The following is a 27,877-nucleotide window of genomic DNA, read 5'->3' as shown; positions in this document are numbered from 1 at the left end:
TTTGATATGCCTAAGTGTATTCAATGACTAGTAGACAAGCATACCTGCTTGATCTTTCTCGCTATAATTCTGCTAAATATTGCACCTTTTCCTTGAATACGCCAATTCTCAATGTGATTTGCGGATTTAGACAGCAAAGCACTTTTCTGGTATTTATATATATCTTCCTTCAGGAGTTTAACACAAGGCGGAAAGGAACAGTTGCCCTTCTCTAGCTGTAATGAGCGGGGGGGGGGGGCGAGGTGTTACCTACCCCAAGGTAGTTAACCAGCCGCTCATGGACAATCACATGGAAATGTCGAGAATTGTAGCTTTAAACAACAATGGCAAATTGTTGCAGTACTGTGCAGTGGAACTATCTTTGTAGAAGCCCTGGAAGAAAGCGTTTTCATTTCCTTCAAATGCAGTCTGAAGAGCATGGCTACGGATGCATTATGTTCCCCGACAGTGAGGGAGCAGACGTGCACAGCGTAGTGCAAGTTTATGCCATGCAAGTCACAATGCCTCGTTCGACACAAGAATATATCGGCAGGTACCGAATATTAGTCAGAAGCATTTTGAATTTACATCATATTATATGCGATAACATTCTATCAGTCTTTATATCATGGTTTGACTGTACATAAACCACGCAGAAACTGAAGTGGAAACGTGCAACTAGCTCAGTGGTTAGCATGTCTGTCTCCAAAGTGCGCACGGTCATTGTGAGGGACAAGCTCAACGCATAGCGGCAGCAGAGGTTAAGCAAAGTTATTCTTTGCCAAATGCCATGATGTGGTGCCTGCCGTGAACAGGTGAGGCTCCAACATTCAACAAGTCGCTGATCAATATGACGCGAGTTGCAACTATGAGCAGCTGTCGCCAGTATTACAAGCTTGACAATAGTAGCCTGCAAGTTACACTGACGGAAGTGCCAGCTGGGCCAGTTCTAATTATTTCATATGTGCAATGTTAATATCTGGAGAGAAGTACGTGGAAGTATTTGCTTTTCAGTAATTCCTCAATTACTTTAGTAGGGCAGGAATTGGTCACTAAGGAAGTGCATTGTGATTAATTAATGATCAGCTACATTTTTGTTGCAAGGTGGACAAGTCTGGTCTAGCGCAAGGCAGAGCGCAAGAAGAGATATGGAAAGTCCCTGACCCGAGATCCGATCAGCTTGAAGAGGTGTTCGAAGGTGCGCGGCACGAGTCCTGGGTCATTTGGTGGACCCTGAACTGTGTGCGTTTTGCCCCCAGCGGTAGGGCCATATGCAAAGAGGAGCACATTGGCCCCACGCACAAAGTCGTCAAGTTGATCCCGCACCACCTCCTGGAACAACTGCATTTGACTGCAGCATTCTGGAAACACCTGGGTACAGATGAGGACGATGTGAAGTCAGAACAAATCGAGGAAACGTAGTCAGAGATGAGTTTTAGGATGAGACATTGAGGAATAACTAAACAAATAATTGAAAAAGCAGCGCATGTTTTTCTCGTAGACAAGCTGATAAAACCGAAGAGACTCTAAAGAACAATGCCGTTCTTTGCACATCTCACCTCTGAATTGTCAGTTAAGCAGCACTGGCAAAACCTTGGCATGCAATGCACACTGAGATAAATGGTACATGCGTAAAATTTTTATGTGCACCAACAGGACAACCTCAAATTTCAGTGGATAATTTGTCTGCTAAGAAACTGCTGTTGCATGTGACTCTGCGGTGCCGTCACGTATGATACGAGAACTCACGAGGGCTCCCTTAGAACACTGGTGGTAGATCCATCTGGTGCTTACCATGCTCCAATGATGTTTGCAATTATGTGGAATCTTCTAGAAATTGCATCCCGAAAAAAGTAGGCCCGCCCGAGCCAAACATTCAGCTGCTTCCAGAGCAATCGGAGAAGCCAGCTCGATAGCTGTCAGACATCAGTCACACACTCTGCTCGTAGGCGAGAGAACCTTTTCGAGCTCTGAATAAGGCTGATGAATATGTTCAGAGCACTCCCTTTCGTGTGCTGCCAGAGCACGCAAAAATGACTAGTCAACCATAATTAGAAATGCCTTCTTAGAGCAGTGGAGGTCGCCATAAGGCATTGTTCAAATAAGACAAAGACAAACAAGACAAAGTATTCTTTTTTTGTTGGAAACATTTAAAGCAATATAGATTTTACAGCGTAGCTTTCTTTGCTAAGGCAATTCCATGATTTCGTCTAGGTCGTTTGGTCGAGTTCCCTCTGAATAGATTTTGCGCACATAAAGAAAAAAACCGCGGCCGCCAGCGGGATTGGATGATCGGCCCACAGCACAGCAACCCGACGCTCGAACCATTAGGCCACAATCGCTTTCTTTATATTCTGTCATGGTATTTATTACAAACACAAGGGTGAATCAAAGTAATTGACCCTATATTTTAGTAGACAAAAGGAGGTACGTAAAGGCAACTACAAATATACGCACCATTTTACGTACATTGCACTATATTCCACATCGGCCCCTCGCAGGTTGAGGCATTTGTCCCATCGCAGTCGTCAGTCATCGACGCACGCAGCCTCCCCGAACGCTCATTGCCACGCAAGTCTTCACGGCCTTTTGAAAACTCGCGACACCACTACCTCACACTTCATAAAGCGAAACACCTCTCCCCATACGTGGGCTGCATTCCCCTGTGGTGTGTGGTGTTCGTCCATTTCTTTATAGAGAACAAATAACACTTCAGTAAAGTTTCGTTCGTTCTCCGTCCTCGCTTCACCGTTGGAACTTGAAGCTTATCGGACGATGATCGGCAGTTGTTGGTCAAACGCAGGCAGGAAACGATGAGGTCAGATGTACAAGAAACATTTATAGGCAAACTTTTCTATATACATGGCAGGTACAACAAATACATTACAATTTTGAACAACTGAGAAACAAGGTCTCACTCTTCTACTGTCTCAATGACTGTTAGAGCCCAGACTCGTTTTAACGTACATAGTGCGGAGGCGCACTGGTCTATCAGCAATCCTGATCTCAGCCAAGTCTAACGTACATGGTACGGAGCCTCACTGATCTATCAGTAATACTGATTTCAGCCAAGTCTGAGGGACAGCATGTCGTCCCGATTTTTATAGCCCAAATATACAAAGAAAAAAAAGGCGGTAGGGCCGTTGGCCCGTCCCACAGGTTCAGTTGCCAATCAGAGTCAACCGTTTGTTAAGCCACCACCCACAGGGATGGGCTTACTCTTAAAAATAAACATATTGGAAAACAAAGCTCTCTTCCTTCTTCGCCAAAACTCCGTTGCCCTCTCATTTCTCCGTAGTGAGTGACCGGCTCAGCAAAACACGCCAGGCCCGAACAAGTTATCGCTAGACCGTTTCAAATGCCAACGGCGTCTAGGCTGCACCTGTCTCGGAAGCAGGGGCACCGGCACCACGAAGTGCCGCTGTACTCAAAGTTTGGCCGTCTGGGAGACGGATGACCCTCCTTGTCCTTCAAATTTATTGTCTACAAGACAAAGTTCTTTGAGTGCGTGTTTCCAAGACGCCGTCGTGCGAATGCACTCTTTACGTGCGCACCGCATTCCTACAGCGTGCACGGTAAGCTGGTCTTAGACACCACGCAGGCAGTCGCACCCAACAACAATGCTGGCGATTACCTTCCGGAGGCGTAGAGGATTAGGTCCATGCTCACTGCATGCAGCACAGAGTCAGAGTTGCTAAGTCCTTCTTAACCTCGGCGGCGCCTCCAATTAGTCAGGGACTCGGGCGCCAGGCTCACAATACCTTTTGTACAGCGGTTCTTTTCAAGGCTGGTCTGTGTGACCCGTCGGCGGACTGCCAACATCGTGCGCACAATACTCACTTCCAGCAATCGGCACACGCCCGCCTGGCACCTGCCGCGATGCGTCACCCCAACCCGCGCGTTGCCTGTGACCCCGCATAACACAGCAACTGTCGCCCCGCTGACATGGGGGGAAGTGAACCCCCTCTCGATATACACAAAGCACGAGGCCGATTCGTGAGACTTAAGAACCCGAACAATCAGAGCGACCTTACAACTTCGTTGCTCGTGCGCCATGGACGTGTGAAGCACAGCCACCATTTCAATAACTGACAGCAGCGCCGTGCCGCAAATCTACCGCTAAATAAGACCGGGCCGGTCCAACAAAGATGCACCACTGGGGATGAGTGTCGACTTCGTATTTACAGCCGTGATTTGGCTAAAAATAATTGGGGCAAAGACATTCCGAATCGCCTTCGTACAATATGTATTTCCATAAGGTATTTACATAGCGGCGAAAGCAACAACCACGCGTACATTTCTTTAATGCCAACCCAAACAACCTCTTTGCGATAATCACCGTCTGCTGATGATTAGAATTCTCATGCTATGGCTCAACCCAAAAAACGGGCTGGCCAAGAGATGGGTGGTGCATATTGTGCGCACGATGATCTCTCAGGTGATCGCGGCATGTTCAAGATTTTCAGAAAATGACACCCACAACGAGGGACTAGCCAAATAGCGACCAGGAAATTTCATATAAACAAATAAATTATAAAGAAAAGAAAGCATATAAACCATCCGTCCCCACGCAGCCTGCTTAAGCGAGAACAGATGTGCGCGCCTGCTTTCTTTGCGCCAAAGACGCAGGATTATATCGGCAAATTTCTAGCATTTCCTTAACCGCTTCACAGATTCAGATTCCAACATGTGCGTTGGACCTGCATAATCTTTTCCTGTTACCCCTTGCTCCAAGACAAGCGACATTATACAACTTGAACACATGGCTGGTCTTGTACGTGTATTTCAATTAACTGGGAGGCAAGATATTGGTACCAGACCTCGGACCTCAATAGGTGACTGTACGTCAAAATTCCGAGACTAGAATAGCTGCACCATACCGACTTCCTTAGCAGCTTCAGGTACATATTTTGCCCCATATAAACAGACAATCATGGTAAAAGCATTGGAAAAATAACGGCAACAAGACAAAAGTACACAGGACAGGCGCTGAGGTCAGCGCCTGGCCTGCACACTTTGTTCTATGGTGTTGCTGTTTTTGCACTGCTTGTATTGTAAATAAATACTACTTCGCCCAGTTTTATACGTTAAAACAAATACTGTACGCTGCAGACACTGGCTGGAAAACTCACCTTTGTAAATCTAAAACGTTTTTTCTGTTGATGGATCAGAGTGGCCGTGGTTGTCTCGACAGTTGTTGCATCGGATACATTAAACGCAGGATCCGTGAACGCCCTGCCCGCAAATCTTGGTCTTATGCGTAGGTACACCCTCACCGCTGAGCCTGCAAATAAAAGGCGTGTTCCCACTGCATGCACCAACTCGGAGCACAACTTAGTTCAACATTTCATTTGCCGTGAAAACAGTGCCCTTTCTTAGCTAATTTATAAACATCTGCGATTTGGCCGCCCACGTCGCAGAACACCTGGTGTCGGACGTCGTTTCGGCAAAGACATTTTCGACCCACGTATACCCAGGCCTTCCATATGACGCAGTGAATTGCCTGAACTAATTGAACTTTTCAAGCTAAAATACGTAGAAAAATCGTAAACTACGACTTGCACCCAGCCTACAGAAATGATAGCTCTCGAATTATAATTTTACTATGCGAAAAAGCACTTGTTACGCGAACACACACACACACACACACACACACACACACACACACACACACACACACACACACACACACACACACACACACACACACACACACACACACACACACACACACACACACACACACACACACACACACACACACACACACACACACACACACACACACACACACACACACACACACACACACACACACACACACACACACACACACACACACACACACACACACACACACACACACACACACACACACACACACACACACACACACACACACACACACACACACACACACACACACACACACACACACACACACACACACACACACACACACACACACACACACACACACACACACACACACACACACACACACACACACACACACACACACACACACACACACACACACACACACACACACACACACACACACACACACACACACACACACACACACACACACACACACACACACACACACACACACACACACACACACACACACACACACACACACACACACACACACACACACACACACACACACACACACACACACACACACACACACACACACACACACACACACACACACACACACACACACACACACACACACACACACACACACACACACACACACACACACACACACACACACACACACACACACACACACACACACACACACACACACACACACACACACACACACACACACACACACACACACACACACACACACACACACACACACACACACACACACACACACACACACACACACACACACACACACACACACACACACACACACACACACACACACACACACACACACACACACACACACACACACACACACACACACACACACACACACACACACACACACACACACACACACACACACACACACACACACACACACACACACACACACACACACACACACACACACACACACACACACACACACACACACACACACACACACACACACACACACACACACACACACACACACACACACACACACACACACACACACACACACACACACACACACACACACACACACACACACACACACACACACACACACACACACACACACACACACACACACACACACCTTTTGCTTGGGCTAGTTGGTTCATGCTTGAAGTAGTAAAGCCAAGGCGCAGAAGACCAGGACTCGGGAAGAAGTACACAAACGACAGGACCGGCGCGCAACAAACATTACACACACAAACCCGCCGCGGCTTTCAGACAGGCCTCGGCATCCGCCACTTTGCGTGCGCCGGCAAGATGGGTGTCTTGGGGGCCACGGAGTGGCGCGTCCGGTGCCTTGCAATAATTCAAGCTGGCGCTCGCCTCCGCCGCATCGCGGCCTATGCAAGAGGCTGTAGTTCCACGGCAAAGTTCACCTTCGTGCATAGCGTTAGGGTTACATACGCTCCGGTTGCCTGGTAGCAGACGGGGATCTTTGAATGCTATCTCGTTCCACGCTTAAAGGCCAAGCTTTAGCGCCCCCAAATTTTTTAAGAGTGCTGCGCGCGGTACTGCACAAGTTCACATTGAACAAGTGCAGAGCAACACATGCATGCCTCGTAACCTTGTCGCAAGTTAAGTGCAGCGCCAAAGGAGCTTTGTCTTCTGTAGGTAATAAGGCTTTTTTTTCGGGGGTAATTAAATTCTGGGGTTTTACTTGCCCAAACCACTTTCCGATTATGAGGCACGCCGTAGTGGAGGACTCCGGAAATTTAGACCACCTGGGGTTCTTTAACGTGCACCTAAATCCAAGTACACGGGTGTTTTCGCACTTCGCCTCCATCGAAATGCGGCCTCCCGCGACCTCGTGCTCAGCCTGCAGCCCAACATCATAGCCACTGAGCAACCACGGCGGTATTTGGAGGTAATGCACGTGTAACAAAGGGGAACGTATTGCCCTTCTTTGCTGAAATAATGGTAGGTAGTTCTACAAATGTCAACGGAATAAAATGCATCTTAAGAGAAAGCTGCTCAATCAAAAGCCGTTCAGCACATTAGAAGCCTTCATCAATGGATCCCGACAACAACAGACATTAAACTAGTGCCCCGTTTCCTCATGATAGCTAGAGGAATTGACGCGACTGAAGTTTTAACGTTTGCATTCCGCGAATCAACTAGCTAGGGGTGCACCATGTGCTATATTATCAAGAGCTCGCACGTCAGCTGCTCTTCCAAAGTAGCCAGTGAACAGCACCAGTGCTGTAAGTGCCTCAAGTAAAATTGAAGAGCAGCGCGCAGGCTACGCTCACTGCACTGAAAATGAGGACGGCAGTGCTACATTGCCTGAACTTGTGTAGAGAACGCAACGAAATATTCTACACTTAAGTGACGCCGAGGTCAGTATAAAATGGGCAAATGCATAACGAAAACAGACCAAGGCATGTTATGCGGAACCGAAAAGCCGCAAGTGTAAAAGAAAGGGGGAACACTCCAAGGAGATCCAAACAATTTACTGAACTGTGAAGTAAGCACCCACAAGGGAGCTTTTAAGCAGCCTTTCCACCAATGTACCCGAACTGCTAGCGTTGTTCTAGCCACCTTGCTGTGCTGCTCCACTGTCACGGTGGGAAGTGACCCTGCCGAAAGCGGGATCAATTTTATACCTTAGCCAGACATCACGCCATTACTCGAGCACCCCAACACGGCAAGCAAGCCTGGCAGGAATGACAAATGGAAGTAAAGAAAGAGCAAAAGACATGATACGAACGAAAACAGACAAGACATACGAAAAAGGAAGACGTGAAGAGAGGGCGCGGAGACGCCACCTTGGCGAAGGGGCACCCGCATGGAAGGACGTGATGGCCGGGGCGCAGCTGATTGCCGGCTCTGGAACTACCGCTGTCCCGGACCTACCCGCCGAGACATGTCAGCGTTCACGCCACTGAACGTGGATGCACGAAGGCTGGCTGCAGCCAGTCACCGTCCAGTCTACGGACCTCAGCTGGGTGGGTGTGCACCAGCGCCAGCCGGCACGAGACCCGCGCAGCTGGAGCGCGACAGCTCCCGAGCGACTGTGCCTTCGTCATGTCAGCCGGGGCACCGGTGACGCCGGACACTAATGACATCTGATCACGACCGGGTTGCGACGACGGACCCGGGACCGGGTCGTGAAGACATTCACGATGGACATAACCGGTACTGTAAGGGCCCGTACATGGTCGCTCCGCCCGTCCGTTCCGCCCTCGTCCGGTCGCGAGCGGAAGCCCGAAAGGCGGAAGGTGTCGCAAAATTCGATGCACGCTCAATCCGCACGAGCGGAACGCACGCGCACTCCTATTGGGCGACGCGGCCTGTTGACAGCTGGCAACCGTTCGGCGGAGCAAAGGTGTTCAAGGTTGGCAACGACCTTTGACAGCAGACGACACTGGCATATTTTTGCAGATGTGATTTCAATTTTCCGCGTTCCGGCGAAAATGCGACTCTAGGCTGCCACATTCTGTTCTGCAGCCGTATGTGTTGCATTGGCACCGTCATCCTTCTTCGAAACATTGCACAGTCGTCTTATATGCGCCACCTTGTACAGATGCATTGCAATCGCATCACGTCGCAGCACACGACGTATTCTGGGATGATTACTTTCAGTGCACGCTGCCTTGGCTGTTTGAACAAAACCTCTCTAATTCCGAAACCCGGGAAACCACTGTCCCTCCAAAATCTCAGACCCATTTCCTTGACTTCGTGTATTGGCAAACTCTTCGAGCACGTAGTGCTAAATCGCCTCCAGCCTCACCTCGAAGCGAACCAATTCTTTCCCAATACCTTATTCGGCTATCGACCAGGTCTGTCTGCGCAGGACATACTCCTACAACTTAAGGAGGATGTTGTGGATGGTCCAAGTAAAGCTCAAACAAGAGCCATTCTGGCGTTGGACCTCAAAGGAGCCTTCGATAACGTCTCACATGACCTCATTCTAAACAACCTTGCATTCTCCCGATGCGGAAAGCGCATCTATGATTATGTCCGAGCCTTTTTATCTGACCGAACAGCCACCATCGGCCTAGGTGATATTCGGTCGGATATCATAAAACTTTCCGGCAGAGGGACTCCCCAGGGTTCGGTTCTCTCACCCACCCTGTTCAACGTGGCGATGGCAAAGCTACCACCGCTCCTCGACAAACTTCCGAACGTGCAGCACGCCCTGTACGCCGATGATATTACAATCTGGGTGACCACAGGGTCAGACGGCGCCATTCAAGATGCACTACAGGAAGCCGTAAATATAGTTCAGGATTATGCAACAGCCGGAGGACTCACATGCGCAGCTGAGAAGTCGGAGCTCCTGCTTGTACTAAAAAAACGGAACAAGGCCGATATTCCACCAGCCATCACATTGCATCTCAATGGCAACGTTATTCCAAGGGTAGACAGGCTACGTGTGCTAGGACTTCACATACAACAGAACGGGAAGGCCACACATACCCTACACGTGCTCCGCCAACAAGTTACCCAAATAACGCACATGATAAAACGCATTACAAACCACCGACAAGGACTGAAAGAAAAAGACTTACTCCGAATCATGCAAGCCCTCATAATTAGCCGATTAACCTACCACCTCCCCTATCATAATCTGACTCAGACTGAGATGCACCAGATGGACACCCTCCTCCGTACGGCACTAAAGGCAGCGCTGGGACTACCCCAACATGCGTCTACGCAGCTCCTACTACGGCTGGGGGTGCACAACACCATCCGCGAACTAGTTGAAGGTCATCTTAACAGCCAATTGCAACGTCTGCAACGAACAATGCAAGGTTGCCACATTCTATCCCGGCTAGGATACCAAATACCAAGAACACCACAACAGGAAAACCGCACACTTCTTCCGCTTAGCATTCGCAACAAAATTCACGTGGCCCCAATTCCCCGGAATATGCACCCTGACCGTCATAAAGGTCGACGAAAGGCAAGAGCACAAGCCCTGGCTCGCCTATTTGGCGATGACAAATCAAACACTCCAGTCCTATACACCGACGTGGCCCGCTACCCACAGAAACGCGCCCTATGTCTGGTCGTACTAGATAGTGCAGACATTCTGAGAGCTTCGGCCACGCTCAACACTGTGGACAGTGGCACGGCGGAAGAAGCTGCTATTGCCCTAGCCATCGTACACGCTTCAACCATGCCGGCGCCGGATGGACCTATCACAGTGGTCACAGATTCTCAGACCGCCTGCAGGACTTTGGCACAAGGGAAGGTGACACCCTACACACACCGCATCCTTACATCATTACACCCCACAGCGTTTCACAGGGTGCGTATCGTCTGGACACCTGGACACGCCTCTCTCCATGGTAATGAACGCGCTAATGCGGTAGCCCGAGAGCTCGCTAACCGGGCGCCATTGGAAGAGCTGTCCAACCCAGACGACGCACCGACAGAACCAATGACCTACACTGAAACTCTACAATATTACAGAGACACCAGGAGACACTTCCCTCCACCACATAATTCCCTTAATCGAGAAGATGCCGTCGCGTGGCGACAACTTCAAACTAATTCATTTCCCTGCCTCTTTTATCTTCACCTCTTCCACCCCACACACTATCCCTCATACTGTCCCTATTGTGGAGCAAAACCCACAGTATATCATTGCACCTGGGAATGCCCACACCCTCCGGGCTACTCCCCTATTCCTTCACCTTCCCCTTCCTCCTGGGAGACTGCGCTGACCAGCTCAGACCCGCAAGAGCAGCGACGGCTGATCCGGCGGGCACGTGGAGTGGCGCGAGCCAATGGGGCCCTGAACTAAGGGCTCCACCCTGCGAGGAAGTCGCCCAAACTGATGATAAATAAATGTTTTCTCTCTCTCTCTCTCTCTCTCTAATTATCCAACGTGATGCGTTCTGCGACACGCGAAACTGATATTGTCGCCGGAAGCGCGGTTTCTATAGTGTTAGTGACAGCTTGCAAGAATACAGAACACACGCACATCTGTCGCGGAATGCATTTGCGTAGGTCGCCAAGACGCACATTTCTACCACTGAGCACGCGCGTGAGGCCCCGAGTACAGCTTGCCGATACGCTTGCTCGTGCTTTTTTTTTTCACTCTGCCAATTTTAAGAGGGTGCTTAAAGCAGTTGGATGCATGGAATGCCTTTTCCTTAAATTATTTGCTCAGCGATGACTGAAGTTCTCACCGTGTGCAAAAAAAAAAAGTTATGCATAAGTGGTTAACTTCACGCAGCAAGGAATTGAAGGTTAAGCAGTGAATGTACAATTCATTATGACTGGCTTAAAGCAATATGTATGTAGATATCGGTGACCTTATGCAGATATATGCATACTCATGAGATATGTTTCCAAGGGGAGTACTTTTGTAAGCATATAATTTACATTGCTGATAAGAAAACTTTTTGAGTGAAATCAAACAATTGCATTCTTTCTTGCCAGCCTGACTACCCAATATGTTGCCACCTTACTACTTAACATACCTAATTTAACATTTCAACAATGTACAAACATTACCAAAGCGCACAAAATTAAGCTGTACTTTGACAGGCATGCTCCCTCTCTCACCCATGGCACCAAACAAGGATGTTCGACTTGAGATTGTTTGATACTGTCGGCATCATACATGCGTGTTCTATTTTGATTGCTCCACATATAAAACATAGGCTCTAATCAGGTTATATCAGTTAGTTGGGCATGAGCTGCATGTTGTTTATGTATTTATGTACTAACAACCTTGCTAGCTCATGCACAGCCATATTTTAGGAAAATGAAAAATGCATAGCATAACATAAAGAGCTGGCCAGTGCCTGTATTTATTTGAAAGCAAACCGACATTATCAAGTGCAGCTTAGCAGTGAGTTCAGTGACCTCTTGTGGTGTGAAATGGCTGATGTAGTTAGTAGTTTTGTGTTTGTCTTTCTTACTTAGTTGTTTTAACATGCACATGACAATGAAATGAAGGTGCGTAGGGCAGAAGACAGGGCCACACAAAAAGCGAGGAAACATTCATTGTCATTTTTTTATTTCCATAACAAACCAGCGAATAGTTCCTTAGGTTCAGTTTTGTGAATAATGCACAAGGTGTTCTGGGTAAAACTGAAAGATTGTAGTGCTCTATTAGCTATTCACTATTTGGGTAGCCAAATGAACGATACTCCCATTAGCACTGCGAGAGCACAGAAATTTGCAGTCAAGAGGCCGTAGTGGCTCAGCCTCTGTGCCAAATGTAAAATTGTTCCAAAAGAAAACATGCATACTGGTGAATTGGGTATGCATTCACGTCTACTATTCAAATCCACACATCACAAGTTTTCTTTAATTCCTTGGCACATTTCTCACCATTGTACAGACTTTTGTTTCAGCTCTCTGTGTGCGGTGTGCAGCAATATAACTTGGTAAATCAAAGCTGCGGTTATTCACTACACTGAAAGCAACTTTGCGTGTTGGTTAGATAATATAATGCTCCTACACATGGGTCAGCTTAGTATTAGCCCCTTTGTTTACTAGCTCACTGTTACGCCTGAACTATACGGTGCCACTGGACAATACTGTATCCCTGCAGGCACGCTAGAACAGCTTGGATATGCACAAACAACCCTTTACATCGCACTTAAATTAAGGTCGTGTAGATTTGCTGTCACAATGTGCTTGTAAGCATAACTGCCGAGCATTCAAAAAAGTGTTTGAAATGTAAGGGTGGATGCTCAGGTTTGCAGGTGTGGCGTTTTACATTTATAGTGCAAGGACACACCGATGAACAGGAAGAATACCACACGAATCATCATGTTGTGACCTCGCAGTCACAATGCAAGTAGTTTTCAGTGGTTTTGAGCTATAAACATGTGAAGCAATCTGTAAATTCAAAACTGTATTAAGTAAACTGAGACACCATGAAAAGCAACATAACACTACGGTGTACACATTTTTTTGTCACATCAGCTCTTTGCGGTGCAGGTCAAATATGCATACAAGTTATTTGTAGGAAGTAGGAAGCCTATCCAATATAAACAAGAAACTTGCAGGCAAGGTTATCACAACAAACCAGCTGAGACGGTGGTACTATTCTACTTGTTTTCGTTTGTGATAGCACAAGTGTGCCCACTTGTGCTGCTGGTTGGTTGTGACTGATATAAATAAATAAATGAATAAATAAATATGCTCGCGAAGGTTTGGGTCATTCACATTTCAAGGGATGAGTAACTGTTACATACGTGAATCATTTTCCTCTGCCTATATCAATGACTTAACTATATGTGGCAGGTTTAGCTGTGCGATTTTTTGTGTAGCTGAAGTGATGTAGCACACATAGTTTCCGCGCACTACCAATTGGCGATAAGCATGCAGGAATTGGCCTTTGAGCTATTGGTTCAGTGATGGCTTTCCACTAAACGGACTGTTGAAGAGGCAGATTTCACTTCATCAAAAGGCCCATGTGAAAAATAGCCTAGAACTCATGACACCAAATACTGTCACCATGTGTGGCTGAAGAACAACACGTTACAGAACAATGAGCAGTGGAATGAATCTCACTAGTATACAAAGAATTGCAGCTGCATTCAGTATTTCACTGCTGGTATACTAAACACAAACCTTCATATGAGTTGTTTGGATGGCATAATCAACAAGATCCCTCTAATGAGCTGTGGCAAAAGCTAACTAAAAAGCTGCTACCCCAGGTACTGCATTGGCCTAAAATATGGATTCTCGCATGCAGTGAATACAGTTCTTAAATAGGTTTACATAGAGGTATGAAATGTAACTGCACCATGTGATAAAATTTCGATACGATCAGCTGACTACCCCACAGAACATCTCTAATGGGTATAGTTGGTGCAACGTGCCTTCATATTAGAAGTTGCGCTGTTTTATTCACACACAGATGCACATAAATGCAAGGTACACATAAATTTGTGTTCACGTGTTACTGTGTGCATCAAATGAACAGCACCACTTATACTACAAGCCATAAAGATAAATAATTTTTTGTACCAGTCTAATTTCTATTAGCTACGCAGCGATTTTTTTTTCTCACATGCAGCAACTCAACTCCGTGCATAAGTTAAGCCATGGCTGTCATGCCCAGAAAATCATAAAATAAAGAAGTGACCATGTGTACGGGCCTAAAATTGATGGTTTGGCAATATCTTGTCTGGCTGGGTAGTAAATTTCTGTCGAAAAAGAACAATTCAGCACACTGACAAAGCAGTGTGGCTAACAATATAGGGAGCAGACACTCTGCCTGCAGAGTAACTTGAAAATTCTGCCAGCAGGTCGTGTTCATTGGCTGGCTTCGGCCACATAACTAATGCTTACATAACTGTGAAAATTCGTGTTCAGGATAAACTCATAGCAGCCAATAGGCACGTTTTATATTGTGATAGCAGCTGACTTCTCAGGGACAACGCACTGGGGCCATGATCATGCTAAAGAATGACAAGAGGCGAGGTGCCCCTTTCTATAGTCTGGCAGCGCAGCTGAAAATGGTTCAGTTAATGTGTGGAATCGTGGCCTATTCAAAAAAAAAATCAGATTGCCACTTATAGCGTCCAACATCCCACACCCATGAATGATAGGTAGCTGTAAACTTACTGGCAGATGAAAGTGCAGAAGAAAAACATTTAATGGACATACTTTACAGGCCAAAGTCAGATTAATGCACATTATTTGCTAATGACTGTTGGCAGAATGAACACGAGGAAAGAAAATGAAGCACTTATCAGGCATATAATGCCGGTACTTGTGCTATTGTTTGCTTTAAACTGAAGGCTCGTGGCAAAACAGGCAACACATACCAGATAATCAAACAGGGTGGATAAACAAAGTAACCACAAACTTTACCTTACCCAATTCTGCCTGCATTAGTAACGTGACCATGGCTGGCCAGTGAGGAAGAAACAACTCTGGGCAAAATTTCACGCAGTTCTGCTGGCTGCTAGCAGAATATTATATAACACCATACCTGTGACAGTTACTAGTTACAACTCGTCCCACGTGTTCATTTTAACATTCGTAGTGCTTTTTGTCAGCAAATGTAAAATTTTTAGTTAATAAGAAGGTAGTATCCAGTTCTTACCTGTAACATATTCATCTACCATGCCACTTGTGTCTTCACAAACAGACTGCTTAGTCACTAGTCAAAAACAAGCAGCACAGATTTTTGGCTATGTAAGCCGCTTGCATCACAAAATATAAAGCAATTTACTTCATGAAATCTAGAAATTGTTGATCTGCACACTAGTGTCCACATTATGAAAATCAAGGCTGCCAGAAATTTGCATTCATGACATTAGTGCTCTCAGGCGCGTCCACATATTACGACAGCGCTGAACGTCTTGACGTATGCAATTATTATGATGTTCCCTAATTTCCCCCCACCGATTGAAGCATCTACAACCATGCAGTAACAACTTTTGAAAGAAACGATAGATGTACGAAGCAGAAAAGGCCTGTGTGATAGGGCTTATCTGTAAGGGCACTAAATATGAAAACGCGATCGGCAACGCTTCTGCGCCGTTCACTTCTGAGCAAACGCACATCGCGTAGAACGAGCACTTCTACACCCAGCAACGCTGCGACACATCGCACATACATATCACGATTTGTAGCTTGCGAACGCACTTCATGACAGCAAGAGCACAGCTCGAACGTCGCGGTCACCTTGGCGCGTCGCAGCCGGCAAAGCGGCTCACGCACAGTATAGCACACGCAGAATGGCAGCGATAACGAGGCGATAAAACTTATCGCTACTGATCGTATCATTACTTCTGAAAGTTTCGAAGGGCTGGCGTTGACTACTTCGCGGCAACGATCCGAATACACAGAACAGAAAGCAATCGTGTTCGCTGGGTGCGCTAATCGGACGCTACTTATTTCGGCACGCACTGAACATTTGTCCTGCTGCTCAGAATGCACGTGTATGTGATGGACTTCTCGTTTGCGACACGCACGCGAAGCATGGAACAAAAAATCACGAAGTCGACGGCTTCAAATATTTCTTCAGACGCTATCGTAAACACAACACACTTCCTGCGCCCCGTCTGTTTCTTTCGGCGATCGCACGCGCTGACGATGCCTGGAAGGGTGCACCGGCTTGCTGCCTTCGGTGACTGTCTCCGTGGGTGCCAGATAACTCTTGTAAAAATCATAAGGAGAAAAATAAACTGTATCTGACGCGGCTGTAGCTTACGCCTCGCGCCCCCGCTTCACTTCGAGCAAGCGCCATGTTTGCTGTGACGACACCGACGACACCGTCCGTCCGCCTCGGACCAGCCGTGCTCCATCCGCCCGAGCGGATCACATGCGCATTCCTATTGGACGACGTGGTCTATTGACAGCTGGCAACCATTCGGCGGAGCAACCGTGTTCAAGGTTGGCAACGAATTTTGACAGCAGACACTGGCATATTTTTGTCTATATGACTTTTGTGGATGCAAGTTAAAGTTTGACGTAATAGTTCTGCGTAATTTCCCCCCTTTATTACGTTCAAGTTCAATCTATGATTAATTTCTCTATGCATCTAATTATGTATTTAGAGAACGAAATATGAATAGCCGTCGCTGAGACATCAATGCGTGTCTTCTGCTACGAATCCGAACATACACTGCCGAGCTGCACCGAGCATTTGCGCTACAATCCAATGGAACACGCAACTATGAGGCATAACAGAATCCTGAATTAATCGTGCATAATTAACATCGACCACAAAGCTTTTCTAAGCATGTGTATCTAGGAACGAAATAGCTTTTTTTCGAAACAGTAACAAAACTTCTCCGCAGTCAGGGAACGCCACAGCATCCCTTTCTCTATGGCCACAGCCTCAAATTGAAAGGTGCTGTGACTATTTCTCCATACGGCTGCCGTATTAAGCGATTGCATAGCGCTGCTTGGTTTTTCGGATATTGCGGGCTCCGAAAAATTTATCGGTCTGCTGTAGGCAGGCTTTGAGCCTGCTCAGCAAATTACGAATTATGTACACTTGCGTAAGTAGCGAAGTTTCTGAAAGGCGCCGATTACGAATACCGAATATTCTCATTTCGAGACACATAAATACAAAGTTAAAATCATATGTTTTGGTGTTAAGAAGCCAGTAATTATTTGCAGATATTAAATACTCGTGCTTACAGTACCAATCACAACTAAAGAGCATTAGAATAAGAAATCAGAGCGTTTTGCATTTAGTCATTTCTATTTATTGCATGAAAGGTCCCTTGTTGAGACATGACACGAGGTTGTGGGTGCTTACTGGCAAACAAAAATAATACAGGGTACGATGGGATGTTTTCGAGGAGCCGCTTGAACTCGCCTTATGTTCCGTGTAAAAGACTGTAGAATGAAACAAGGCACAGCATGTCACCACATACAATTAGGAGGAGCCAATAAGTGTAGTATTGCACCACTAAAATATTGCTTTGATTGTGATGCAGACAGAGTGATCACTCGTAAAATAACTTCCTTTGCTAACTGTGACAACACACTTGCACAACACAACCAAACCCAGGATATTGAGAACCACCACAGCTACTGTGCATGACTTGTGTTTAGGTGGGCCCTATAGTGCATTTAAGAGCTCTGTCCTTCTCTGTATGCTAATAAAACATCCCAAGTCCTTTGGACATCAGGCCTCTCTGGATTTTGCATTGCAGGAGGTATTGCACTGCATTTTTGAGCTCGCCTAATGCACGTGACATGCATACCTTTGCAGTGGTAACACATGTGAACTTTACTTTATTCTGTACGCTACAAAGAACTGCTATTGCACTATTACTTCAAAATGCAGTGTTAAGGCCCATTTATAAATTGCTTTCTTGTGGTATGGGTGCAGTAAACTGACATGCTATTGAAACAAAAAGCAAATGCAGACTATACCACCAATGTACCAATATACTTCCTTCCTGTCAGACACTAATTTCTTTCTCAGAAATAATGAGTGCTCCAAGAAAAAGAATTAAGGGGTTTTATGTGCGAAAGCCAGGATATGAATATGAGGTACATCATAGTGGGGGACTGAAAATTGGGGCCACCTGGGGTTTAACATGCCTCTAAATGTAAGTATGGGGGTGTTTTCGCATTTCGCCCCCATCAAAATGCAGCCGCTGTGGCTGGCAGTCGATCCCGTAGCCTCATGCTTAGCAGCCCAACACCACAACCACTAAGCAATCACGGCGGGTAACTGCTCCTCAGGTTGTGCAATCTGTGTGGCTGTATCAAAGCACTGATGTAACATGTGTTTCAGTGGGGTCTAACTACCGCACAGAAGTTGTGGTGCAGCGCTTCCTAATGGCAACATGTGTTGCAGCTGGGATACAAAGAGTTGAGCCTTTGTATCCGATGAGCATATGGTACGTGGAAACTGTTTCCACTTGTAAAAATTTGAGTATGTTCTAAATGACATGAGCCAATGCTATTTTAATTTTTATAATAGCTGTACACGTTCGTGTACATCAAGAACACCATGAGATAACAGTCATCGGGGTATGCCTGAAAGGCACCTTCAGCATCTGCACTTCAAACCGCAGCCATGTTTTAGCCATTGTAGGTGAAACAGCAGTAGTCAACGCGAAATTGACCGCCACTTTAGCAGTTTGCATGCAAACACACATTCATGTGGTGGCATTGTTTATTTTGGTTACCTGGCCCAGGCAAGTAATGTGAATTAGAGAGCAATTATCAAACATCATTAGCTTAGTGAGGCCCAAAATACTAATTCGGGTAACTATTAATAGCAGTAGTCGAGGGCACGCTTGAAAGGCACCATTAGCAGTCTGCACGTCAAAGCGCAGTCAAGTCGTCGCCACTGTTGGTGAAACGGCAGCACTCAATGCGAAAATGACAGCCACTGCTGGCAGCTTGCATGCAAACACACATTCATGTGGTGGCATTGTTTATTCTGGTTACCTGGCCCAGGCAAGTAATGCGAATAGGAGAACAATTATCAAACATCATTAGCTTAGTTAGGCCCAAAATACTCAGTCGGGCAACTATTAATAGCAGCAGTCGAGAGCACGCTTGAAATGCACCATTAGCAGTCTGCACGTCAGATCACGGTCATGTCGCAGCCATTGTTGCATTTGCTTATCTGACGGCAAGTAACGCCAATGTAAGCACAATTATTCACCCTGAATAGCTTTGCTAGGATTGTTTGTACTAAAAAATTCTGAGTGAAGTTGAATGTGTTTTATTGAGGCAATTAGTTAATTCACAAGCCATCGGCATACGATCGAAGGCCAGGTTCAAACAATGACATTTGTGAAGTAATAAATGGTGAAAGTTGCAAAAGCTATCAGTGCACTGCTTTGCTGGGCTCCATTTACTGAAAAATGTTTTTGCAACGACGACAGCATCAGATAGGAAATGACACCCCACTGCACAATGTTATTCGTGTTGAAATCGTTTGCCATCACACGTGATGGGCAGCGAAACCATCCCTTTACTAAGACTGATTGCATGAAAAATGCAACAGCATAGCAAGGTGTAGTTTCACAATATGGCACCCTTTCATGTGCACTTCTGGTGAGCTGCCACATGCACTGATGTACATACATGAACATAGGTAAGACGCTAAGTTGCTGTGCAACCCCCATGACGCTTTTAAGAAAATCTATCTCTAAACCTTTGTGTTTTCATAGGCGATCAAAATCTGTTTTGAGCAAGTTGGTTAATCACATTGCAGCAACAACACAAGAAGCAAGGACAGAAAACACAGCGAGTAGGCAGATTGAGAAGACGAGGTAGACCAGTGAGAAAGGTTTTGATGAGATGGAAGAGGCCAGCCCTGCCGCATACACGAGTTAGTGCTTTGAATGAGATTGGTTAATGAAAATGTGTAATGACTTTGCCGAAAGAAAACTAGCAAAAGCAAATGCTGATATAATATAAAAGGACAGAAATAATGGTAAGCGCAAGCACGCATGGAAGCAGCCACGTATTCACACACAAATGCGAGAACTAAGAAAAACTCCAACGTAAAGAAATATGGGGAATAGAAAAAAAATTGACAAACGCACGAAAACATACATTTACAAACAGACGCGGGTCGAGGTATTATAGGAGCGGGTTCACAAGCTGCTGTGCTTACCTGCTATGTTTTCTCTTTTTAACCGTTCTCCTAACACTGTCTTGGGAATTTTTAATTGCATTCATGACATTAGTGCTCTCAGGCACGTCCACATTTCACGACAGCGCTGAACGTCTTGACGTATGCAATTATAATGTTGTTCCCTAATTTAACCGTGCAGTAAGAACTTTTGAAACAAACGATAAATGTACGAAGCAGAAAAGACCGGTGTGATAGGGCTTCTCTATCGGGCTACTACATAAGAAAACGCAATCGGCAACACTTATGCTCAGCTCACTTCTGAGCGCACGAACATCGCGTAGTACGACCACTTCTACACCCAGTAACGCTGGAACACATCGCACATATATATGACGATTTGTAGCTCGCAAACGCACTTCATAACAGCAAGAGCACCGCTCGAACGTCGCGGTCGCAACGGCGCATCGCAGCCGGAAAAACGACTCACGTTGAATGGCAGCGATAACGAGGCAATAAGAACTTATCGCTACTGATCGTATCATTACGTCTGAAAGCTGCGAGGGCTGGCGTTCACCACTTCGCGGCAACGATTCGCATACGCAGAACAGAAACCAATCGTGTTCGCTGGGTGCGCTAATCGGAGGCTACTTATTTCGCGACGCCTTGGACGTGTGTGCTGCTCAGAATGCCCGTGTATGTGATGGAGTTGTCTGCGATGCACACGCGAAGCATGGCACAAGAAATTACGGAGTCGACGGCTTCAACTATTTCTTCCGACGCTCTCGTAAACACACACACTTCCTGCGCTCCGTCTGTTTCTGTTGGCGATCGCACGCACTGATGAGGTCTGAAAGCGTACACCGGCTTGCTTCTTCCGATGACTATTTCCGTGGGTGCCACATATCTCTGGTAAAAACCACAAAAAGGAGTAAAAAAATAGACTGTTTCTGACGCGGCTGTAGCCTAGGCCTTGCGTCCCCGCTTCGCCATAGCTTCGCTTCGAGCACGCGCCATGTTTGCTGTGACGACAGCCGAACTATCCGCCTCGGACCAGCCAATGAGAGACGAGCAGGCGGCCGGACGGGAAACTTGCGTCCGCTCCTCGCTCACCAGTAGAGAGCCATACGCACGCGGGCGGAAGCGGGCGGAACGGACGGGCGGACTGACCATGTACGGGCCCTAAGCGTTCCGGCGCCAGCGTAACGATCAGCCATCAGTGTTGCTCCCTGAAGAGATGCGAGTCCTCAATTTATTGCTGTAACTATTGCAGTGTTTGTTGCGATCGTGCCTTGGAAACCTATGCGGCTCAGCGACATGCACCACCGAATGTTCTTTTGCCGTCTCGTTTGTTTCCGCTCGTTGGGATTTATCGATGAGCGCGAAAATCAAATCTAGTCGAAAGTTTTAGCGCTGTCTTTGTGTACCTGTTTCTTTCTACGTCCTTGTTCAGTCACGCTTACACATTCCATCATGGATCACATCGGTGACACCGTTGTGTATATATCGGAGCAAGGCGGTTGTTCATGCTGCTTTACCGAACGCACTGTGCGTCTATTTTTCGCATTTGACACAGAGGTAAACAGTGCAGCTTTGGAATTAAGATATGGGTCAGCATATGAACACGTAAAGACCCACCCACCTACGTAGCGAACGCGACCGGCAGCCTTCGGGAACGGGGACGTGTATACGGATGTCGGCACAACGCTGTGTCGCCGCTTGCCACTCATTGTGTTCGCGCCGTGCGAACTGAAGAGTAGTACATTCATCTTTCGTGATGAAAACCCTCTGGGATAGTATTGTTGAGTTGATAGTAGCAGCTGTTTCCTTCGTCCGACCTGCTTACTCTTTAGTTCAAGTCAGCCGTTAGCGGGGCCACGTACTCGAAGGCGCCAGGCCTCCTCCGCTGAACAGGATCAACATTGGCTGAAACTTGATGTATACGGCTTCAGAGGGTCGAAACCGATTCATTTCAACTTAGCTACGGTTCGACTCATTTTTAGCGCGATTAATTATGTATACTAGGTGGTGCAGCTATCGCGATGTAGGCTCGACGGCCTATTGCGCGGTGTGCGGTCGAACAATGGTCGGCACGCTGATTTTATCGGTGCCATCGGCAAGAAATTCCGTCCCAGTACGACAAATCGCGCTGGTCGGTTGGATCGTTGTTGGCCTGGCATGGTAGTCCGCCTCTCGCTGGCGTGAGCGTGTTGGTTTCGTGTCGGCCTAGTGTTACCGCGCCTTAAACGAGTACGTGAAGTCAGGCACGTGCTGCCACACTAACAAGTGAGAGCCGACGCTGCAAGAAGAATGTCTCTACAACGTGGTGTTCTCGAGTGTCACCGCAAGGGTTTTCCCGTTATATTGACTAGCTATCAATGAGATGCGACTAGTGGCTCATGGTGCAGTCCGAACAAATCCCTGGCCCCCGTCTGTTTTGAAATGGAATTGTCTTACACGCTACGCACGTTTTCGGCACCGTACCGACGTCAAGCCACCAGTGGCGTTTCAACGTGGTTCACGGCACGAGTGTGGGCAGCAGAGCGTTCGAGAGGGTTTTAAATTTTTTTTCGGGGGACTTTCCCCCCGATGTCGGGCAGCGTGGCCGCGCGTGCGTGACCCTTGCGAAAGGTTTCGCGACTAATCCGCTAGGCAGGGCGCATGCGCGTTCCCGCCGTGAGGAAAGCAGATTGCGCGTGAAGATATGATAAGGATGCATATTAAGTGAATAAGAAACAGAAAGAAGACAGGATAGAGAAATAAGCATTTATTCACCGAATAAATTTAACAGCCATGTCTGTTGACCTTGTCTTCGTGCCTTTCTACATGTCGCCCCATGCTTGCGACAAAATTGAAAAGAATAACACCCCCTATATTCGCGGATGACTATCTGTGGCAATGAAGGGAAAGCTACGGAGGGAAAGCGCGGCAAAACGAGAGCTCTTCTGAAAAGAGTCCTGCGTTTTTCATCCACATTAGTCTAAGTTGGACAAGAAATACATAGGCACCTTAATGTCAACAGTTAAATAAGAAAAACACACCACTTATTGTAAAAGTTATTATTTTGCGGCTTTTCCCTGCCGCGTCTGGGCAAACGCGAAATGGCCGCGCATGAAGCTGCGTCGATTCAGCGGCTGTCCCGAGCAACCTAAAGCACTGTCATACGCTGGCGGACTACTTCGCGCCGTAACACTGTGCAGCAACCACGCACCCGTAGCTCTCCCTCCACTGCCACAGAAAGTTGTCCGCGAGTTTAGTAGTGTCCGAAACCATTTGGTGACCGCGTTACGTTTAGGAATGGGGCGAGCGTCCAAACAATTGTGGATGCTGCATTGCATAGCACGTGAGCACGTGCTCAGTGCTTATACATAGAAGCGAGATATACCACTTGCTACCGCTATGGCCGAGAATATCGCGGTTGCGAAATAATGATGAGATAAAACACGACCGCGCGACTTTGTTTGCCTGCACCAATATCTGGTAGGTTTTGGTGCAGAATGGAAAAGTTATTACATGTGTGGCCTGGTTTTGAAGTGCATTACGTGCAACGAAAATGCAAATATATTTTGCAAACCCTGTACGAAAGGATTTTATCCGAAATTGTACGAAATTTGAAAGTAGTCGTTATTCGAGGTTTAAAGTAGTTTCTATCGAGTATTCGTAATGCATTCGAAATGTTCGCTATTCGAACTGAACCAATAAAAATATAAAGGCTCACTTGGAGCAAGGTGTGCGTCCAGGTGACGTTCTGCCTGAAGGGGTGGCGGAAGCTCCTCGCTTGCAGACCCAGATGGTTCCGCCGAAACCGTGTGTTTGGCCCGCCTGTGCATCGCTGTGAGCACCCGGGCTGCGATAGCATTTAAAGTGACAGTATTAGGTTCTCGTCACGGCGCCTGTCGACTTGGCACTCCATGCTTACGGGACGAGAAACACCATATTTATCAGCGTATATAAAGCGAGGCTTTGTCTTGCAGGATGGGGTCATCTGGGTGGAAGTGAAAACAGAACTGGGAAAACCAGCGGCATTACACATTGAGCGCAGACGCGAGCTCTTACGCAAACAAAATAGGGCTGAGGCATGCACAGAGTTTTGAGGAGACGGAATCTCGAAAGAAGCGTCGAGCGGAGTAGGAAGCGTGGTTTGCTGTTCATGCTGGCTCGTAAATGCTAAGTGAACCGGCGCTCATACGCAGCAAGGACTGGCTTTGAACGCAAGAGCACACTTTCCTCGTATCGCGAAGCTTGACGGCGCCGACACACGCATTATGACAGCAGGTGAACCTGGTCGTCTCATTTACTGGCCTGAGACAAGTACTTGGAGAAAGGCTTCGTGTAGGACAAGTTCACTTCAGTGGGCAGTGTGTGTGACAGACTGATTTCCGCCGTGTGCGTCGGCTGTGTTGGTGAGCCACAAGGCTACGTTGAGCGAGGTGTTTCAGGGTGAAAATTCGCCCGACTTCGGCGCGTACTCAAGAGCTTAAAAACGGCTGTTAAACAAGAACAGCGCTGCCGGCAAACACCACGAAAAGCTTCCCTTAAAGCGTTGCCCACAGCGCATGGCATCCGCTTAATTCTTCGCGGTAGCAGGGCAAGGACAAAGGGAGAGTAAGGTCCGAAGCGCAACGGAGGTTATAGTGCTGAATCAAAACCACTTACTTGTATTCAAAGTGTGTTGGCAGTTGCTTCAATGTAGCGACAGCCCGTCTGAGGTGAAGACTCACTGGCGCCTCAACTGGGAAATGCAGCCGCAGTAACAACAGTGCGCTATCGCAGCATCGTTCCCACGGTTTTAATATCGTGCATCTCGCTGCCACAGCGCCACCTGAGCCGCAGCACTGAGGCTGATTGGTCCCATTTCTATCGCCCATAAGTGAATTATGATTGGTCCAAAGGGCTCGTTAAATGACACGATGACACGGTGTAACAAGAAAACGTGCTGCCGGTGTTCCGACAAGCGCGCGCGGCTCGTTGCTCTAAAGACCCGTTTATAGTCCGACGTTATCGGCGCGCGGGCGAGCGTCGTTCGCGGTCAGTCACGCGACGTCGGTTGCGCTGCGCCAGCCGAGATGCCATCCCCTCTATAGCAGCCTACGCGCGCGCCGTAGGCTGCTATCTTCGGAGCATGCGCAGAAGGTTCGCCAAGTCGCGCGCCGTCTGCGGAGTTGTGTTCGCGCCTTTTTCTTCGCGCGCAATGCATTGTGGTGCGAGGTGGTGGTGGTGCCATTGTGGTTCCGCCGACTTCGACGCGCGAATGGCTCAGGAGCGATACCGGCGCCGGGCCCGTCGGGGCGCGTTGGAAGCCGCCGGTTACGTTAGCTGCGCCGGTGTCGTTTTCGCCGACGCGACGTTGCGTGCGCGCGCGCGCGGGTGTTACGTCGGACTATAAACGGCCCTTTAATGTTCGGCTACGCAGGGCGCCGCCGCAAGAAACAGCACATACGTTGGGCGCATGTTGCTCCCGGTGGTTTCCGCTGAGGCTTCAACGGCAACGTTTTACAGCGAAGCTCTTTATGGGCAGGGTTCCGTGAAATTTTAAGACGAAAGCCTTTCTGGGCTCATGGTCAAGTTTTTGTCAGCAGTCCTGACCGCCGGAGTGTCTTCCGAAGTGTCATCACGCCATATGAGACACATTAAAGACTGAAAAATGATTGAGAGTGACAGTGAATGATAACGTTATAATAGAGACTGGTAGATGTTAATAAGGGCTAATGACTTATAATGACAACTAATTACTCCGAAATGACGAACATGTCTAACGACGTCTTGTAATGACCATAATTGATTAGAAATCACTAGAAATGTCTAGACATAAGTAGTAATGACTGAAATGGCTATGAAATGACCAATAAGTCCAACGACGAATTGTAACGACTACATTTGATTAGAAATGGCTAACCATGCTTAGTAATGACCAGCAATGACTAACAATGGCTGAAATGGTTTGTAATGACTACTGGTTACTAGGATATGACCAACATGTCTAACAACGGCTTGCAATGACCACAATTGATTACAAATGATTAAAATACTTAGTAATGAGCAGTAATGACTAATGAAAAGAAAGCGAAGAGGCGAATGATAGGAGGAGGAAAATAGGCTTTCGCTGTTCAGCCCTTACGAGAAATCTTAAGAGACCCTGTGATTTTTCATATGTGCGAGCAAAATTATTATCGTCAGCAATGGCTCGTGCCACTAATCGCGCCTTCGTCGTCGTCTTCTTCCACAGCTGGGTCGCCGGCGCCCCTCGGCGTAACCACTGTTAGGAATGGCCGTACGGGGTGGCAACGTACCAGCTTTCAGCCTGCTGCACGTGTTCCAAGCCCCCCAGACGGGGCGCCCTTCAGAGAACTGCGGATGACCAGCAGCCACGTGGCGCACGGTAAGCTCAGGAATGTGGTACTCGGCAGCGCCACCGGGGACGGAGCAGAGTTCTACGAAGCCCTCTGACGTCGGCGCCGGACATCGGAATGTGTGTGCCTATGTGTACGTAAACTGTTCCGCGGAACGGCGCCCCTCTGTCGTCGGTGCCGGACATCGGAATGTGTGTGCCTATGTGTGCGTAAACTGTTCTGCGGGGCGGCGGCAAGTTTACAGTGATTGGACGAACGTTTCCGTCAACTGGGACTCTGTCCACGTAGACCTCGAAGAGTGACGCCGAACGATGACGTCGAACTACGATGTCAGGCGGAGAGCTTATAAGCAGCGTTTGCCGGCTGCTAGAGTGTGCTCGTGTTGTGCTCGTCGTCGGGAGCTGAGTGCTCGGTGTCATGCTCGAAATGTAGTAGTGAGCTGTGTGCTCGTAAACTGTTTGCTGTATGTTAGTTTCGCGGGCTCCATATGGGAGTCACGCTAGACTGCCGATGTATGTCTTGCTTAAAATGTAAAATATGTAAATAAATCCTGTTGAGCGAGTTCCTCTCTACGACCTTCAACTCCTTCAAATGGTGGCAGCGGCGAGGTAGTTGACAGCGGTGGGATCGTCCGACGAATCTTATAACTGAATGGCAGTGGTGAGATTGCCCTACGGCTCGTAAATCGGCCTACGACTTGGAGACAGCAACGGCAGCTGACGAACGTTGGCACATGGTGACCGACCGGCATCCTGATCAAGTTGGAGGCGACTTGAGATTGACCACCTCTTGCAACTGACTGGAGACGGCGGGGAAGGACTGGTGATATGGTGCTGCTTCAGTGGGTAAGCGTTTGGTTGTGGCTGTAAGATTTACC

General features: G+C 47.5%; 1 protein-coding gene across 4 annotated transcripts in view; it reads right to left on the bottom strand.

Moving 5' to 3' along the window:
• The window catches only part of LOC139046706 (kinesin-like protein KIF20A), a 44,551-nt gene extending 19,091 nt beyond the window's left edge, over positions 1-25,460 (bottom strand). For all 4 annotated transcript variants that reach the window (XM_070528656.1, XM_070528657.1, XM_070528658.1 and 1 more), the window contains exons 1-4: positions 25,307-25,460; positions 24,369-24,497; positions 5,112-5,263; positions 1,144-1,350 (exon numbers count right to left, since the gene is read on the bottom strand). In XM_070528656.1, the coding sequence (XP_070384757.1) occupies positions 1,144-1,350; positions 5,112-5,263; positions 24,369-24,480 (471 nt within the window). In that variant the 5' untranslated portion in view covers positions 24,481-24,497; positions 25,307-25,460. The remainder of the gene's footprint in view (positions 1-1,143; positions 1,351-5,111; positions 5,264-24,368; positions 24,498-25,306) is intronic.
• Positions 25,461-27,877: the final 2,417 nt, after the last annotated feature.

This window comes from Dermacentor albipictus, unplaced genomic scaffold, assembly GCF_038994185.2.
Source record: "Dermacentor albipictus isolate Rhodes 1998 colony unplaced genomic scaffold, USDA_Dalb.pri_finalv2 scaffold_13, whole genome shotgun sequence".
NCBI lineage: Eukaryota > Metazoa > Arthropoda > Arachnida > Ixodida > Ixodidae > Dermacentor > Dermacentor albipictus.
This window is presented reverse-complemented; position numbering and strand designations above follow the sequence as displayed.